This window comes from Macaca fascicularis, chromosome 6 (genome assembly GCF_037993035.2).
Source record: "Macaca fascicularis isolate 582-1 chromosome 6, T2T-MFA8v1.1".
In the NCBI taxonomy this organism is placed as follows: domain Eukaryota; kingdom Metazoa; phylum Chordata; class Mammalia; order Primates; family Cercopithecidae; genus Macaca; species Macaca fascicularis.
This window is the reverse complement of record NC_088380.1, coordinates 102,801,473-102,820,626: the sequence shown is the minus strand read 5'-3', so window position 1 is coordinate 102,820,626 and position 19,154 is coordinate 102,801,473. Positions and strand designations below refer to the sequence as shown.

The window sequence follows — 19,154 nt, the reverse complement described above, 5'->3', positions numbered from 1 at the left end:
GAGCGAGTGGGGGTGAGTGAGCGGGGACGAAGGGGGTGTGAGGGGCAGTGAGTGAGTGGGGGTGATTGAGTGGGGGTGAGTGAGCGGGGATGAGTGAGTGGTGGTGAGTGAGCGGAGGTGTGATGGTCAGTGAGCGGGGATGAGTGGGGGTGAGTGAGCAGAGGTGTGATGGGAGTGAGTGATCAGGAGTGTGAGCCGGGATGAGTGGGGTGCGGTGGTGAGTGAGTGGGGATGAGTGAGCGGGAGTGTGAGTGGAGATGAGTGAGTGGGGGTGAGTGAGCGGAGGTGTGATGGGGTGAGTGAGTGGGAGTGTGAGCGGGGATGACTGAGTGGGGGTGAGTGAGCGGAGGTGTGATTGGGGTGAGTGAGCGGAAGTGTGAGCGGGGATAAGTGCGGTGTGAGCGGGGGTGAGTGAGCAGGGCTTATGCAGGGAGGTGCAGAGTTAGGAGTGCGTGGGTTGGGTGCTGGATGGTGAGAAGCTCTTCTGGAGAGCTAAGCAGGGCCTGGGGCCTCAGGCTGTGGCTTGGCCTTTTCCCCAAGAGCACTGGGGAGCCATGGAGTGCTATCCAACAGTCACTGCAGACTGAGCAGTGAATGGACAGTAGGTGGGCAGGGCTGTCCGAAATCTAGGCCGCAGAGGATAGATGAGGAAGTTGAGTCCAGGGAAATGGCCGAGACAAGGGATACTGTTGTGGGTCCCCTCTGCCTTGCAGTGCTTTGTCATGGCATAGTGAGAGCACTCAGAGCTGCCTCCTGTGGCCTGGACCAGAGCCCCAGGGGCTGTGGCCAAATCTGCCCATTTCCCAGCACAGGCCTGGCACCCACTCCTGGCCCTAGGAGGGATGAGATTTTGGGAAGGACCATGTGAAGGGGCCCCGGTCCCACATATCTGCCCAAGGAGGGGTGGGGGGTTCAGACCCAGGCTTCTTCCCCAGGGGCATTCTCTGACTGGAAGGAGACCCTCCAGGAATCCAGCGCCCCAACCCCCACTGCAGCCTCCCGTGGCTCCTGGCACAATAGCCTGTGGCACCTCCTCCTACGAGGCCGTCCCCAGGGTGCTGGGGGATTCAGACTTGGAAATGCAGGCCAGGGAACGGGGATCATGCCTCCCTATCTCCCCACCCTGCCCTGAATGGTCAAGGAGACCGAGGGCGGCGCTGATACCCCACATGCTTACTTGGGGTCATTTTTGAGTCACTTTTGGTAGTTTGTGTCATTTTAGGAGTTTGGCTGTTGTGTCTAGATGGTCTGATTTGTTGGTGTAGAGTTGTTCGTAGTGTTTTCATGGAATCCTTTTATTTCTGTCAGGTTGGCAATAATGTTTCCTCTTTCATTTCTCATTTTAGAAACTTGGGTTTTTAATTTTTTATTTATTTCTTTTTATTAGAGATGGGGTCTCATCATGTTCCCCCAGGCTAGTCTTGAATGCTGGCCTCAGCGATCCTTCCACCTCGGCCTCACAAAGCGCTGGGATGACAGGCGTGAGCCATGGTGCTCAGTCTCTGATTTCCGTCATTTGTGTCCCTATTTCTTTTCTTGGTCAGTCTGGTGAAAGATTTGTCAATTTTGTTATTATTTTCAAAAAACCCACTTTTGGTTCTGTTGATTATCTCTGTTTTTCCATTCTCTGTATTTTTACTTCCCATTTCCACTCTCATATTTATTATTTTCTTCCTTTTATTTGCTTTGGGTTTAGTTCATTCTTTTTCTAGTTTCTCAAGGTGGAAGGTTAGGTTTTTGAGATTTTTCTTCTGTCTTTGAATGTAGACATTTACAGTTATAAATTTCCCTTTCAGCACTGCCTTAGCTGCATGTTGGAATTTTTGATACACTGTGCTATTTTTTTTTTTTTTTAAAGACAGAGTTTTGCTCTATTGCCCAGGGTGGGGTGCAGTGGTGTAATCTTGGCTCACTGCAACTTCTACCCAGGTTCAAGCCATTCTCATGCCTCAGCCTCCCGAGTAGCTGGGATTACAGACATGCACCACCCTACCCGGCTAATTTTTATATTTTACTTTTTTATAGAGACGGGATTTCACCATGTTTCCCAGGCTGTTCTCAAACTCCTGTACTCAAGCGATCCTCCCGCCTCGGCCTCCCACAGTGCTGGGATGACAGGCGTGAGCCACCGCGCTGGCCCGGGCTGTGCATTTGTTTGCATTCTTCTCAAATTAGTTTTCAGTTTCCCTGATGGTCTCTTTGACTCACTGGTTGTTTAGGAGTGTGTAATTTCCACATATTTTTGAATTTCTCACATTTCCTTCACTGTTGATTTCCAGTTTCGTGCCAGTACAGCTGAAGAACACCTCTGCTTTGGTCTCAGACCTTCTCCATTCCCTGAGGCTCATTTTGTGGCCTGGCACATGGTCTGTCATGGGGAATGTCCCATGGGTGCTCGAGAGGACTGTGTATTCAGCTGTTGTTGGGTGGTGTGTGTAACAGCTGTCCATTTGGCGTACCTGGTTTCCTGTGTTAATCTCCGGAATGTTTCTGGCACTAGAAAATCAGAAGCTTTCCACCGTTCCCAGCGCCCTGGCTTTGGGAGAGGTCAGTGAGCCTGTGGCTTGGGAGCCTGGTTGCATGAGAGAAGCATGTGTGGGAACGCCAGGGCCCAGCTTTGAACCCCGTTCCCCCAACATGATGCCGTATGTGGCAGACATGACGCTTGGCTTTGCTCTCTCAGGGTTCCATCTGCGACAGGGGCTACTTGTGCCCCTGGCCTCATCAGCTCAGGCTGAAGGCGGCCCTGGTCCTGGCCAGAGAGGCTTTGTGAAGCAGAAATAGATGGCCTGGTGCAGGGGCCGAGCCTGGCCAGGACCTCAGCCCTGGGAGTTGTAAAGAAGGCCGGCCTCTACCATGAGCATCTGCACCAAAGTGTGCCCATGTGACTGTGTGTTCGGTATCTGTCCTGAAATGGGTGCATGGCCTGTCTGTGCTCAGTCTCCCCACCTATGGGGCCCAGGCTCACAGAGGTGTGAAAGAGGCAAGCATGGCGCAGGGTCCTCCGAGCCCAGCCAGCCTCGCTTCGATGCTGGGAGACTAATGTCTTCCATTTTGTCTTCTGCCCAGGCCAGCTGCGGTCCGTCCAGCGGCTGTGCTACTTCTACGGCACCGTCATGCCCAGTGAGGCCCAGCGTGTCATCTACCATGAGCTCCAGCTCTCCCTGGCCCGCAAGGTGGCCGACAAGGTGCTGGAGGGGCAGCTCCTGGAGACCATCAGTCAGCTCTACCTGTCCCTGGGTACCGAGCGGTAAGGGCTGGCTTTGCAGTGGTGGAGGTGGGGATGGGCAGGGCAAGGAGCGGGGCACAAGAAAGCTGGCCCAGGACCCCAGCAGCCCCTCTCCTTTTGATCATTTGGTTCCTTGGCATCAGATGCTTTGAGCTGGTGGGCCTGGGGTCGTTCCAGGGCTGCTGCTGGCCCGTGAGTCCCAGCTTGAGCCTCCCTTGTTGGGTCAAAGGTCATCTCCACCCCAGCAGAGGCAGTACGTGCTCTCTGGGCTGTTCTTCCTACTATGGTGGCTTTTGTCATCTGACCTCTGACTGCCCCGAATCTTCACTCCTGGCCTTCATCTGTCCCCTTAAATGTGACCACAGCAGCCACCTGTGGCTTCTCTCCCACAGAAGACAGAGCCAGTTGTGTCACCTGCTTCCCTGGGGCAGGGTTTCAAGGTCTCACATCCCATATGTGGCCTACTCGGCTTCCCCCAAGCATCCTGACCTGGTGGGGTAACCATGGCCCTGGCCACCCCACCCACAGGGCCCAGTGACATTGCTGCAGTCACACCCCCTCGAGTGTCAGACTTACTGAGAGAGCAGGGAAGGAGCCAGATTCCATGGGGACCTGGGAGACTGGCTCCAGTCTTGGCCTCAGGTTCACAGAAGGAAAATGGGCCAGTGTGCTAGAGCCATGCTTCTCAAAGTGTAGTCCCTGGACCAGCAGAGCAGCATCCATGTCACCTAGGAGCCTGTGGCAAGTGGGAGTTCTAGGGCCTGCCCCAGGCCTGTGGAGCCGGAAGCTCTGTGGGCAGGGCCAGCAAGCTATAGGGACAGGCCTCCGGGTGACTGTGATACCTGCACACCTTGAGAACCATCGGCCCAGATAGCCTCTGAACACTAACGGCTCCTGGTGCGTCTGGAGAAGACACAGGCCATGTCTGGGAGGCAGGGGAGATGGACTAGCACATTCCTCCTGCCACAGGGCAGCATGATGCCCAATTCCCTCAGAAGGATGTCCTTCATCTTTTCCATGCTGTGTGTGTTCACCCTGGCCCTCCCAGCACCCTGGGAAGGGCAGAACACTGCACACACAAGGGGGCCGTTCCCAGTCCGCACATTCCAGATTCATCTGTCACCAGACCCACAGGAGGAGGCAGACTGGTTCCAGGAGGATGAAAGCCCTTGTTCTGACACCTGTGTCTGATTCCAGGGCCTACAAATCCACTCTGGACTACACTAAATGAAGTCTGGGGATTTTCATTGATCTTCAGAAGAAAGAGAAGGAGGCGCGTGCCTGGCTGCAAGCAGGGAAGATCTATTACAGCCTGCAGCAGAGCGAGCTGGTGGACTTGTACATCCAGGTGAGTGGCAAGGGATGCAGGAGGACCCCTGTGCTGTTCACTTTCTGTCCATCCACCCATCCATTCATTCTTCCATCATCTATTTACCTGTTCATCCATCCATCCATCCATCCATCCATCCATCCATCCATCCATCCATCTGTCCATCCATCCATCCATCATTCATCCATCCTTTTCTCATCCATCTATTCACCCATCTATCCATCCATTCACCTGTCCATCCACCCATCCATTCATCCTTCCATCATCTATCTGTTTACCTGCTCATCCTTCCATCCATCCATCCATCATCCATCCATTCTTCCATCATCTTCCCATATACCTGTGGGTCCTTCCATCTATCCATCTATCATCCATCCTTCCATCCTTCCATCATCCATCCATTCACCTGTTTGTCTTTCCACGCATCCATCCATCCATCCATCCATCATCCATCCCTCTGTCCATCCATCCATCCCTCCGTCCATCCATCCATCTATCATCCATCCATCCTTTTATCATCCATCCATTCTCCTGTCCATCCATCCATTCACCTGTTCGTCCATCCATCCATCCTTCCATCTATCTTTCCATCATCCATCCAACTGTTCATCCTTCTATCCATCCATCCATCCATCATGCTTCTGTTCACCTCTTCGTCCATCCATTCACCTGTTCGTCCATCCTTCCATCCATCCTTCCATCCATCTTTCCATTATCCATCCAACCATCTTCCATCCATCCATGATGCTTTCATTCAGCTGTCCATCCATCCATCCATTCATTCATCATCCATCCTTTTATCATCCATCCATCCATTGACCTGTTCATCCATCTCTCTGTCCATTCTTCCATCCTTCCATCATCCATTCACCTGTTCATTCTTCCATCCATCCATCATCCATCCATCCTTCCATCATTCATCCACTCGCCTGCTCATCCTTCCTTCCATCCATCCATCCATCCATCCATCCATCCATCCATCCTTCTATCATACATCCATTCACCTGTTCATCCTTCCATTCATCCATCTATCGTCCATCCATCCATCCATTCATCCATCCATCATTCATCCATTCTTTTATCATCCATTCTTTCAGCCACCATCCATCCACCTGTTCGTCCATTCATCCATCCATCCTTCCATCATCCATCCATTCACCTGTTCATCCTTCCATCCATCCATCATTCATCCATCCATCCATCCATTTTATCCATTCATCCATTTATCCATCCATCCATCTATCATCCATCTATCCTTCCATCATCCATCCACTCACCTCCTGTTCATCCTTCCATCCATCCATTTATCCATTCATCCATCCATCCATCCTTCCATCATCCACCCATCTTTCCATCATCTATCCTTCCATCATCCATCCATTCATCTGTTCATCCTTCCATCTATCCATCATCCATCCATCCATCCATTTATCCATCCAGCCATCATCCATCCATCTGTCCATTCATCCATCCATCCTTTTATCATCCATCCTTTTATCATACATCCATTTATCATCCATGCATTCACCCGTCTATCCATCCATTCACCTGTTCATCCATCCATCCGTCCATTCATCCTTCCATCAACCATCCATTCACCTGTTCATCCTTCCATCCTTCCATCCATCCACCTGTTCATCCTTCCATCCATCTACCATTCATCCATCCACCATTCATCCATCCATCATTCATCCATTCATCCATTCATCCATTCATCCATTTATCCATTCATCCATATATCCATCTGTCATCCATCCATCCTTCCATCAACCATCCACTCACCTCCTGTTCATCCATCTATCCATCATTCATCCATCTATCCATTTATCCATTCATCCATCCATCCTTCCATCATCCATCCATTCATCTGTTCATCCATCCATCCATCATCCATCCATCCATCCATCCATGCATCCATCCATCCATCCATCATCCATCTGTCCATTCATCCATCCATCTGTCCATTCATCCATCCATCCTTTTATCATCCATCCTTTTATCATACATCCATTTATCATCCATCCATTCACCCGTCTATCCATCCATTCACCTGTTCATCCATCCATCCGTCCATTCATCCTTCCATCAACCATCCATTCACCTGTTCATCCTTCCATCCTTCCATCCATCCACCTGTTCATCCTTCCATCCATCTACCATTCATCCATCCACCATTCATCCATCCATCATTCATCCATTCATCCATTTATCCATTCATCCATTTATCCATTCATCCATATATCCATCTGTCATCCATCCATCCTTCCATCAACCATCCACTCACCTCCTGTTCATCCATCCATCCATCATTCATCCATCTATCCATTTATCCATTCATCCATCCTTCCATTATCCATCCATTCATCTCTTCATCCATCCATCCATCATCCATCCATTATCCATCCATCCATCCATCCATCCATCCATCCATCATCCATATGTCCATTCATCCATCCATCTGTCCATTCATCCATCTGTCCATTCATCCATCCATCTGTCCATTCATCCATCTGTCCATTCACCCATCCATCATTCACCCATCCATCATTCACCCACCCTTTTATCCATCCATTCACCCGTCTATCCATCCATTCACCTGTTGTTCCATCCATCTGTCCGTTCATCCTTCCATCATCCATCCAATCACCAGTTTATCCTTCCATCCGTCCATCATCCATCCACATATCCTTTTATCCATTCATCCATCCATCCATCATCCATCCATGCTTCCATCATCCATCCATGCTTCCATCATCCATCCATCCACCTGTTCATCCTTCCATCCATCCATCATCCATTCACCCATCCATTCATCCATCCATCCATCCTTCCATCCATCCTTTCTCCCATCCATCCATTCACTGTTCGTCCATCCATCCATCATTCATCCATCCACCCACCAATCTACCTATTAATCCATCCCTCCATTCATCTATCTGTCAATTTGTTTATCCATACATTCATCCACCATCTATCCATCCATATGCACATACATCATCTACCCTCCACCCATCCATACATTATCTACCCACCCATACATACATACAGACATACACACATCATTCCACCCATCCATCCATCCATCCATCCATCCATCCATCCATCCATCCATCCACCCACCCACCCACCCATCCACCCATCCACCCATCCACCCATCCACCCATCCACCCACCCATCCACCCATCCACCCATCCATCCACCCATCCACCCACCCGTCCGTCCGTCCGTCCGTCCGTCCATCCATCCATCCATCCATCCATCCATCCATCCATCCGTCCATCCATCCATCCCAGCATTAATCTATCCACACACTCATCCATCCATCCATGTGTCTACATCTCCTCATCCATTCATCCATCCATCCACTCATTCCTAAGCCACTGCTGAGCACCTGTTGTGTGCCTTTTTCCTCCCTCCAACTGGTTACCTCATATCCTCCCCCAGTGGCCAGCATCTTCTCCCTGAGGGCAGAGGCGCAGCCCCTCACAGTGCCCAGCACCTGCTCAAATACAGCACATGCTCAAATAATGTGACCACTCAGTTAACACACAGAAGAACTTGCTCCAAGCAACACGTGGCACATCTCCTTACAAAATGAATCTATCATAGTGGCTGTTTTCAGAGGCTTTCCCAAACACAGTGTGGTCCGGAACAAATTGTGAAGCCCACGAGCCTGGTGAAGCTTTCATTACTGAGCACCTGCTGTATACCTCCTTGAGCTGAGGAGAGGGATCAAGAGCTCATGGCCAAGAGGGGACCAGGCCCACCCACAAACACTGTTGATGTGGCAGGGATGTGGCAACGCAGAAAGGAGCCAGGGGATGGGCTCCCAGCAATCTGGGGGCCACGGAGACTGGTGTGAGTGCAGGGGGAGTGGGCTAGGGCTAGCCCTGGTGGTAGGATTCACAGGTGTCGGGCTCCTGGGCTGCAGCTGCTCAGTTATCTCCTGGCACTCAGGTGCATCAGTTCATTGTCCTCATGCCAGTGGTGGGGGCAGCCCTAATGCACAGGGTCTGAAAAATGCTCAGGTGTACCTGTAGTGTGTGAGAGGAAGGAGGCTGGAAAAGGTGGGCATGGCCACCTCACCAGGTGTGGGTCTTGAGGGAACTTCTGTCTCCTTTCAGGTGGCACAGAATGTGGTCCTGTACACAGGCGACCCCAACCTGGGGCCGGAGCTGTTTGAGGCAGCTGGAGACATCTTCTTCAGTGGGGCCTGGGAGCGGGAGAAAGCTGTGTCCTTCTACCGGGTGAGCTGGCCTGTGGGCTGATGTGGGTGGGCCTCAGGGGGGCACCTGGAGGGCTGAGGCACAGGTGTGGCAGGGCAGAGGCCTCCCACCTGGAGGCAGGGCCACCCATGCACATGCTAGTTTCCAAGTGGTCTCACCGGGCATGATATTGACCGTGCCCCTGCCTGGGACAAACACTCGGGGCCTGGATGTGACAATGGCTCTACCCTTGTACCTGATGATCTCAAGCAACCATGAGCGGGAAGTTCTGTCCCCATCTTTCAGATGAGGAAACTGAGGCTCAGAGAGGCACAGGGACATGTCAGAGGACACACAGCATGTCACTGGGAGGCCCGGGTCTGCATGCACCCCGAAGTGGGACGGCTTCTCCCTTCCTCTGAGCTCACGGTGTGGCTCAGTCCTGGGCACAGATAAATGTGGTGTTTTTAGAGCAGAGAGGAGTGCTGGCTCCCCCGAGTCAGACCCCCGGTGGCCAGGTGGGAGAGACGGGTCTGAGGCTGCCGGGTGTAGCTGGATGGGCCTCAGGTGACTCTTCAGCCCCCAACTTGGGTGTCTGAACTGTGTGTTATCCCAGAGCACAGAGCTGTGTGGAGGTGCAGGTGTAGCTGGGGTGTGGGAAGCTCCAAGCACATGTTTGAGCTCTGAGGAGGGCGCTGGGCAAGGTGGGTGCTACGGGAAACCTGACCCCACCTGCCTGTGTGGTAGGACCGGGTCCTGGCCCTGGCAATGACTACAGGCAACCGCAAGGCGGAGCTGCAGCTACAGCTGTGCAACAAGCTGGTGGCACTGCTGGCCACACTGGAAAATCCCCAGGAGCGCTTGGAGTTTGCCTACGTGGCCCTAGCACTCAGCATCACTCTGGGTAAGTCCCCTGAGCCCCACCCTGCCAGGACCCACACTGTGCCAGAGCCCAGCCTCCAGGACTGCAGGGCAGGAGCTGAAACAGCTGCTGGATTTTCCTGGTCTCCTGTCCAGGCAGGCAGATCTGCCCAACTGGCTTCCCCGTCCGGCTGTGCGGCACAGCCCAAGGTCTCTCACGCAGTGCAGAGCTCCCTGCCTGACTGAGCTCTGTTTCCTCTGCCTGTTCCCGCTGCTGACCACAAGGGCCGCCCAGTGTGCCCTCTGCCTTCCAGACATGCCAGGCATCTCGTTGGTCCCTGTATGTGCCAGGCTGAGTGGCATATTCCCTTTCTCTTGTACCCTTCCCACCCTCATCAACCACCCAGCTCTCTGGCTGATAAAATCCCAATTCCCCTTCCAACAGTCTGCCCCTTAAGGCCGGGCATCCCCTGGTGCTGTGCCAGGGTCGTCTGTCCCCCTCCAGAGACAGGGAACCCTAGGCAGGCCGCATGCCCCAGCGCCTTGTGCCCTGTGGCCCAGTACACAGTAGGTGTGCAGCTGACTCCCCAAAGTAGGGGGCTCCGATTGTGACACACCCAGGAGGAGTCGGATGTTATGTCTGTGGGTTGCCTGGAGCCGGGGTGCCTGGGAGCACCTGGACTGCATGGCTTTTGGGCTCCCCTGGTTAAAACCAGTGAGCATAGGCAGGTGGCTATGTGTAGGCACAGAGCTGGGCCATCCAAGTCCGACTTTGCCAAAGCCTCACAGTAGACGGGGCAGGCCTTATTAATTCTGCTTTGCAGATGGGAAAGTGAGTCTGGGAACCCAGAAGGGACTGGCCAGAGCTGCCCAGGTGACCGCAGGTGCCTGGAGGCAAGCCAGGTGTGCTGCCTGGGGTCTGCATGCCTGCTCCAGAGGGGCCTGTGCCCTCCCTGCCCCAGGGAGCCACATCCTCACACCTGCCCCTTTGGCCTCCACCCCAGGGGACCAGCTGAATGAGCGCATGGCCTACCACCGGCTGGCCGCCCTGCACCATCAGCTGGGTCATGGCAAGCTGGCGGAGCACTTCTACCTCAAGGCCCTGTAGCTCTGCAACTCGCCGCTGGAGTTCGACGAGGAGACCCTCCACTACGTGAATGTGTACCTGGTGCTCGGTGACATCATCTTCTACGACCTGAAGGTGGGTGGGGAGGGGCAGGGCTTGGGGTGTTCCCGGCCCCCTTGGAGTGGGATCTCCACCCAGACCCCAGAGGCCTGGGTTCCAGCCTTCCTTAGGAATGGCCCAGTGGCCTCCCTGGAGCTCTGCACGTGGCTGGAGGAGCCGGCAAGGTCAGCAGATACAACCCAGCTCCCAAGCTGGCCAGGCCCCACCCTCAAGAACTCAGTCTCAGCCAGGGAGGCTGACACATGAGTGGGCAATGGTGTCCTCTGGATAAAGAAGGAGGATTGCAGTCGGGGGGCCCTCCTGGAGGAGATGACACCAAAGCTGATTCTTGACAGTCAAGTGTCAAGTTGCATTTAACAAAGAAAACAGGGTCGGGAGAAGGACATTTCGGAGGACGGCATCATCCTCGCATTGAATCAACGTTGCAAGATCCAACCCAAATCCTGGCGCCTCGTCTAGGAAGCCTGCCCAGGGTGCCAGCCTGCACTGAGCAACTCCTTCCTGGAGTTCCGAGACACCTTGAATTTTCACATCACCCAGGAAGGGTGGGGTGGGACCAGTGTCTTACCATTGGGTTCACAGACAGGGAAACCCCAGCTCAGGGCAGGTGCGGTGGGGCGGGGCCCCAGCCAGCCAGGCTGAGGCCTTGCTGGGTCGGGTCTGTCTCGAGGGGAGGTGCTGTGCTCCCTCTGCCCCCAGCCCTGCAGGGGTGGAGAGCTGGGACTGTCAGACTCAGACCTGGGGTGTCTCCACCCCTCTGCCCAGCAGGCACCGCCCCTCCTCAGCATCGCACCGGCACCGCGTCAGTGCTCCTTATGGGCTGAGGGGCCAGGGCACTCCAGTCCTGCGGCCGAGATCTTGGGGGCCTTAGAACAACATGAGGAGCTGGGGCAGCCCTAAGACCCCGCCCCGTATCCCCCACCGCAGGCCTGGGGCTGCCGGGAAGGCCCCCGCCCAGTGCTGACGACACCTGGTGGTCAGAAGTGGTCCCTGTGGCCTCCCAAGTCCCAGCCAGACAGGGAGGTGCCAAGTGTCAGACCTAGAGGGACGCTGCTCACCGCTCAGGGGCTCACCTGGGACCCAGGGGGACGGGCCTCCCAGAAGAGGCCTTTCTCTGTTTTGGTCAAGCCTGCCGCCCACTCCGCCTGCCCAGGAGGAAGGAAAGGGCCAAGTAGTACCTGAGAGGCCAAAGTCCATGGTTGGGGTTGAGGGGCAGAGGCCTCCTTCACCTCCTTCCCATGCACAGCCCTCCTTCCCATGCACAGTCTTCCTTCCCATGCACAGCCCTCTGGGCCTCATTGTGACTATGCTGTCAGCGCAGGCCAGCTTCCCACAGGGAGACCCCCTTGGAATTCCCCAAGGGCGGCTGTCTTTCCAAGGCTACACCCTCCTCCTTGTGTAGTAGGCTCTGGACCCAGGGCCCAGAGGAGTAGGAGAAAAAGCCGGGCTGCATGGGGCCTGGAAGGCTGGCAGAGAGGCAGGGGTAAATGGGCATCTTTGCCGATTGCCTCTAAAAAGGGGTCCCCTTTAGTCTACACGTGAGAGCGAGCCCTGGAATAGGTAGGATTAGGTGTGTCCTGGCTCAGCCTGCCACTCACTAGCTGCTGCACACACTACAGGCACATGGAAATGCACACGCAAATGCACACGGGCACAGGCACACGCACACACAGACACGCACACACACACAGGCATGCACACAGGCACACAAACACGCACAGACACACAGGCACCCAAATATGCACAGACACATGCACAGGCACACGCAGAGACATATGCATTGGCTGGCTCCTTCCTGTTTAGTTGGGATGCCCCCACCCCTTCAGGAAGCCTTTGCCTTCCACCCCCGGCTGAGTCTGGGGCCTCCTGGGCCCCCCACAGGCTCCTGGGCTTCCCTCTGCCACAGCCCGGGCCACCCTGTGTGGTCAGTGTTCACTCCCAGGTCCCTCAGACTGGGAGCAAGGACATTAGGCTCAGCCACGTACCCAGCACAGAGTCCAGTGTTCGGCTGGGCCGAGGGGCATTGGATGAGCAGTGGCGGTGACTCGGGGCCTTCTCACGCCCCTGCGCCGTGTGTGGGGCGGGGCAGTGGGGGAATGGACTGCTGCATCTTGGACTTTGTCCTTGGCCCTGGGAGTCATCTTGAGATGGTAAAGAGGGACAGGCTAGGCATGGGTCTTAGAGAGGTCCCTTGGGTGACCCCATGTGGAGGAGGCGCCTGGGGAGAAGCCGGGTGGGGGATGGGAGGGTCAAGGAGGAGGTCTGGGAGATGGCATCCCAACCCAGGGATGGTGAATTTGAGCCAAAGATGCATTGAAAATGGGAGTGGATGTCTGGGGAGTCACACTCCGTCAATATTTCAGGGAACATTGCCAGAGAGAACACCTGTGAGATGGTTTTGTACCTGGCCTGTCCCGTGGAGGGCCTGGAAATGGTCAGCATGGACAGGGGCCAGAGGGGAGCCTGGGTCACTCAACGCTGTGCCCCTGCTGTGGCTTGGAGCCACGGGCCCTGCATGGAACTCTCAGAGCAGGCAGGATCTGCCCTGACCTCAGCCCATGGGGAAAGCAGCCACTGCCTGCAGAGAGGGTGGCACTGGGGCAGGAGACTTGGGGTGAGTGGGGCGTAGGGGCAGTCAGGAAGGCTTCCAGGGGTGTCAGGGTCATCCCCACCTCCTGCAGCTGAGACCACAGCAGTGTCACAGGCTTCAGGGTTCATGGGGTGAGCCAGCATTGGCTGGACATGTGGAATGACCTGGAGACAGGAACGGCCTCTGGGAAGACGGGCTCCGAGTCCCCCTTTTGCTGAGCATGACCTGTCCCCTTCAGGACCCGTTTGATGCAGCCAGGTACTACCAGCTGGCACTGGCAGCCGCCGTGGACCTGGGCAACAAGAAGGCACAGCTGAAGATCTACACGCGGCCGGCCACCATCTCCCACAACTTCCTCCTGGACCGTGAGAAGTCGCTCTTCTTCTACCAGAAGGCCAGGACCTTCGCCACAGAGCTCAACGTCCACAGGGTCAACCTGCCTCCTCTGCCACTCTGCGGGTGGGCCCCCTGGTTGGCCCCCAGCCACCCTCGCTGAGGACAGCATCCGAGGGAGTGGGTTTTGTGCAAGGAGGATGGTCTCCTCCCTCTCCTGGTGTCTCCCGTGGCTCATTTTCTGGGAAATGGAGGCATGAAAGCAGGGTTCAAATAGCAATAAATGGTTTTTTTTTACAATAACATACCGAAGTCCCCAGGGCATCCTTCCCTGTGTGCTTCCTGGGCTGTGTCTGGGGGCCATCTCCTTCCCTGGTGGCAGCCCGCTGATCTTGGGGATGAGAACAACTGTGAGTCCAACAGACCTGGGCCAGGTCATCATGAGCCTCGGTTTCCTCGGCGGCCAGAGGGGAGATGGTGGTGGAACTCTGGGCAGCTCCTTGCTCTCCCTGCTCAGAGCTCTTGCTGTAGGTCTCGTGCCGCCCTTGCCTTTAACCTTCAGGCCACTGTGCCTGGATGTGGGGGCTGCTAGTGTCCCTGTTCGCCATTGAAGAAATAGAGGCACAGAGAGGTTAGGTGTCTGGCCCACCGTCACACAGCAGGTAGGGGCGGAGATGCAGAGCCCAGTACACTGACCACCACACCACCCTGCCAGCCTGCAGCCAGGAAGATGTCCCCCATTAGGACCCAAGGTCAGCTCCTGGACCTCTCTTGTGGTGTCAGGAGAGCCACAAGCCAGTGAGGGTGGCCCCAGGGATCCCTCACTCAGTGTCCTCTGCTCCTAGGCTTGGTTGGGCCGGGCCTGGCCAGTCCCACCTCTGACCACCGGTCAGCCCTGCGGGAAGTGAGATGCGGGGATCTCTGCCTGTGTAGATGCTGCTACCCAGTATTGAAAGCCTTATCTGGGCTGCCCCCCAGCCGTCCCCACATACCCCTCCCCTTCCAGCCTCCGGCCCTCATCCCAGTCCCTGGAAACCCAGGTTTTCCTTCTTGGAATCTCTGGGCCCAAGGAACACAGCTCACACGGTCTCTGCCAGTTTACGGCAAGGAAACCGAGGTTAGAGACTGTGGGTGTCCCACGTGATTCTCACAAACACTGCACTCTCCCAGGCCGCTCTTTTAAACACTTTAAATGAGGTAACTTTCACATCGCATGCAATGAACTATTTCAACGCAAATAATGTGGCATTTGTGCATTCACAGTCCTGTGCAACCACTCACGCCATCAAGTTTCATAAATGTATTTATCTCCCCAGAAGAAACCTCCCATCCTCACTAAGCTGTTACCTCTCCTTTGTATCCCCCAAGCCCCTTGTTTAATGGAAGGGGAAACTGAGGCCCGGAGAGGGACTTGCCAGTGGGCGGAGCTCTGATAATAAGGAATCAGGCACCCATCTGCTGCTTCAGTCCTGGGTTGGTGTTCCACCGAGCAGAGGTGACAGAGCCAGGAGGTTCTGGGAGCGCCACAGGTGTCACTGGTTCAGTCCTGGGTTGGTTTGCCACCCAGCAGAGGTGACAGAGCCAGGAGGTTCTGGGACCCCATGCTTGCAACCAGAGCCCTGCCCTGAGCCTCCCCACCAGGGGACAGCACAGAGCTTTCCAGAACGGGCCGCGGGGCTGGCGGGAAGCAGCAGCTCAGAGCTGCTGACAAACCTCACGTTGACCCCAGATCGCTGTCTCTGTGGGTTGGGCTTGGGAATTGGAGAGGAGGCCGCATGACTGGAAACGTGAAGACGGCACGGCCTGGCTGGAGGAGCGGGAAGCGCCGTCACGTTGACTGAGGACACAGACCTCCTGCCCGCTGGGCCGGGCCTGCAGCCATTCTTCTCGGGGTGGGGTCGCAGGTCCGGGTTGCTCTCGGCCCCCGAACTGCCTCAGAATCCGGGGGGCTTTGGAACTGTGCCTTCCCATCTCCACCCACCCTGGCTGGTGCCATGAGGGGCCTGGATCCTGGGATCCTGTTTCTCCTGGACAGCAGAGACTGGGGGACCAGAGGAGATGATGGGTCTTCAAGCCCCACATTCAAACCCCAGCCCACCACGCACAGTCTGGGGGTTCGGGGTGAGGGAGTTGATGTCTCTGAGCCCCAGTTTTGTCACCACTAAAATGAGACCGACATACTGGGGCAGAGTGCCAGCCCCAGGGCTAACCGAGGCCTGTTTCCTACTGACAATCCCGCTTACTCCTAGGAACAGCTCCAACAACCACACACTAGGGGACACTCAACCCAGGCCAGCTTGTCAGAGGCACGTGAACCAGAGCGACTCCATCTTGAATGGGGGCTGGGTAAAAGGAGGCTGAGACCTGCTGGGCCGCATTCCCAGTAGGCTAGGCATTCTTCGTCACAGGATGAGATAGGAGGTCCCCACAAGATACAGGTCATAAAGACCTTGCTGATAAAGCAGGTTGCAATAAAGAAGTTGGCCAAAGCCCCAAACCCAAGATGGCCACGAGAGTGACCTCTGATTGCCCTCACAGCTCATTATGTGCTAATTATAATGCCTTAACTGCTACAAGACACTCCCACCAGCGCCACGACAGTTTACAGATGCCATGGCAACATCTGGAGGTTACCCTACACGGTCTCAGAAGGGAAGGCAGAAACTCTCAGTTCTGGGAATTGCCCACCCCTTTCCTGGAACACTCATGAATCGTCCAACCCTTGTTTAGCGTATGATCAAGAAATAACCATGAAAATGGGCAACCAGCAGCTTTTGAGGCCACTCTGCCTGTGGAGCAGCCATTCTTTTTTTTTCTTTTTTTTTTTTTTGAGATGGAGTCTTGCTCTGTTGGCCGAACTAGAATGCAATGGCATGATCTTGGCTCACTACAACCTCCGCCTCCTGGGTTAAACGATTCTCCTGCCTCAGCCTTCCTAGTAGCTGGGATTACAGGCACCTGCCACCACACCGTTAATGTTTTGTATTTTAGTGGAGACAGGGTTTTGCCATGTTGGACCAGGCTGGTCTCGAACTTCTCACCTCAGGTGATCCACCTGCCTCGGCATCCCAAAGTTCTAGGATTACAGGAGTGAGCCGCTGCGCCCGGCCAGAGTAGCCATTCTTTTATTCCTTTTCTTTCCTCATAAAGTTGCTTTCACTTGATGGACTCGCCCCGAATTCTTTCTTCTGTGAGATCCAAGAAACCTCTCTTGGAGTCTGGATCGGGACCCCTTTCCAGTAACAAACTTGCTTAACCTCTCAGACCCCTCGTCTCTTCATCTGTAACCAGAGATAAAGCCTCCCCCGAGGTTCCAACAGTGAGGAGAGAACGCATGGAAAAGAGGGGCACAGAGTTGGTGTGCAGAACCAATATCACAGACTGGGTGTCAAGCCACTGTCATATTGGAAGTAATATCACGCTCTCCCCTACAAGTTATGAGGAACAATATCACACCGGGGTGTGTACACCCCGTGTGTTTTTGGAAGCAATGTCATTCTCTCTTCTTCTAGGTTTTAGGATTCATATCACAGGCGGGGTGTACACATCATCCACTCACCCCCTGAATATCAGGAACCATATCACAGAAGAGTTGTCCACCCCCTTCGATATTGTCAGCAATGTCATCTTCTTCCCGCCTGGATATTAGGAACGATACCCCGGGGTTGGGGGCGGTGTACACCCACTGTGATATCGAAAGTAAAATCAGCCTCTTTCCCGCTGGATATTAGAAACTATATCACAGGTGTGTGTGCACCTTCTGGGATATTGGGAGTACTGTCAGCCTCCACCCCTCTGCATATTAGGGACAATATACAGGGGACAGGGTGGTTACACACCCTGCGATATTGAGAATAATATTCTTCTCTTTCCCCTGTACATTAGGAACCACATCACAGGGGTCTGTACACCTTCTGCGATATTGGGATTAATGTGATCGTCTCCCCCAACTGAATGTCAAAAACGATATCACAGAAGGGTGTACACCCCCTGCAATATGGCCAGTAATATCATCGTCTCTACCTTTGGATCCTAGGAACAACATCACAGAGGTTGTGTATACTCCCCAGCAATATTGGGCATAATGTTATCCTCTCTTCCCCTGGATATTAGGAACGATATCCCTGGTGGTGGGAGGTGGAGTACATTAAGAACAACATCACTGAGTGGGTGTACACCCCCTGCGGTATTGGGTGTAATATCATCCTCTTTTCCCTAGGATATAAAGAACAATATCACAGGAGGGGTGTACAGCCACAGCCCCTCCGTTATTGGGAGTAATAGCGTCTTCTCCCACACTCGATATAGGAACAATATCCTAGGGTGGGTGTACATCCCCTGCGATATTGGGCATATTGTCATCGTCTCCCAACGTGAATATTGGGTGCAGTGTCCCAGGGGGGTGTACACCTTCTTCGATTTTGGGAGTAATATCATCCTCTCCCCTCAGGATTGTAGGCAAAATATCGAAGGGGTTTTACACTTTGTACGATATGGGCAGTAACAACATCCTCTCCCTACCTGGATGTAAGGAACTATATCACGGCCGGCTGTACACTTCTTGCCATACTGGGAGTCTTATCATCCTCTCCTATCATGGATATGAAGAAAAATATTACAAAGGAGGTGTACACCCCCTGAGATATTGAGAGTAATATTATGCTCTCCCCTTCGGGATATTAGGAACAATATTGCAGGAGGTGTGTACAACCCCTGTGATATTGGGAGTCATATCATCCTCTCCCCCTGAATATAAGAAACAATATCACAGGAGGAGGTACCTCCCCCCTGTGATATTGGGAGTCATATCGTGTTATTCGGAACAATAGCACAGTGGGTGTGTACAACCCCTGCGACATTGCCACTAGTATCATCGTCTCTCTCCCAGGATATAAGGAACAATATCATAAGGGGGTGTACACCCCTGCGATATTGGCGGTAATATCTTCCTCTCCCTGGCTGGCTATTAGGAACAATGTCACAGAAGAGGTGTACACCCCCTGCTTTAATGGGAGTGATATCATCCTCTCCGTCCCTGGATATTAGGAACAATATCACCAAGGAGTGTACACCTCCTGCAATATTGAGACTGATATCATCCTCTCGCCAGCTGGATAGTAGGAATCATATAACAGGGGTGGTGTACAACCCAAGCGAAATCGGAAGAAACATCACCCTCTCCACATTTGGATGTCAGGGAAAATAACACGGTGGCGGTCCACGCCCACGGTGATATTGGGAGTCATATAAACCTCTCCCACCCTGGATAGAAGGAAAAAGCTGACCGACGGCATGTACACACACTGCGGTAGTTTCAATAATGTCATGCTTTACCCCCTGGCTACTAGGAATAACATCATAGAGGGGTTTACAATTTCTGCGACACTGGGAGTAATATAATCCTCTCCTGGCAGGATATC

The 19,154-nt window shown here is 54.1% G+C and overlaps 2 protein-coding genes across 5 annotated transcripts in view; both read left to right on the top strand.

Annotated features, from left to right (window-relative positions):
* The window catches only part of LOC135971370 (SH3 domain and tetratricopeptide repeat-containing protein 1-like), a 40,985-nt gene extending 36,457 nt beyond the window's left edge, over positions 1-4,528 (top strand). For 3 of the 4 annotated variants that reach the window (XM_073993960.1, XM_065546558.2, XM_065546555.2), the window contains 2 exons: positions 3,070-3,250; positions 4,427-4,528. In XM_073993960.1, the coding sequence (XP_073850061.1) occupies positions 3,070-3,250; positions 4,427-4,460 (215 nt within the window). In that variant the 3' untranslated portion in view covers positions 4,461-4,528. Of the gene's footprint in view, positions 1-395; positions 2,548-3,069; positions 3,251-4,426 lie in introns of those variants that run through there. The other variant, XM_065546557.2, reaches the window with a different exon arrangement.
* Positions 4,529-7,992: 3,464 nt separating this feature from the next.
* On the top strand, positions 7,993-14,039 carry LOC141406873 (SH3 domain and tetratricopeptide repeat-containing protein 1-like). The gene is made up of 4 exons (XM_065546556.1): positions 7,993-8,806; positions 9,512-9,668; positions 10,630-10,826; positions 13,640-14,039. Exons 1-3 carry the CDS (start codon positions 8,633-8,635, stop codon positions 10,731-10,733), a joined length of 435 nt encoding a protein of 144 aa, XP_065402628.1. The 5' UTR covers positions 7,993-8,632; the 3' UTR covers positions 10,734-10,826; positions 13,640-14,039.
* Positions 14,040-19,154: the final 5,115 nt, after the last annotated feature.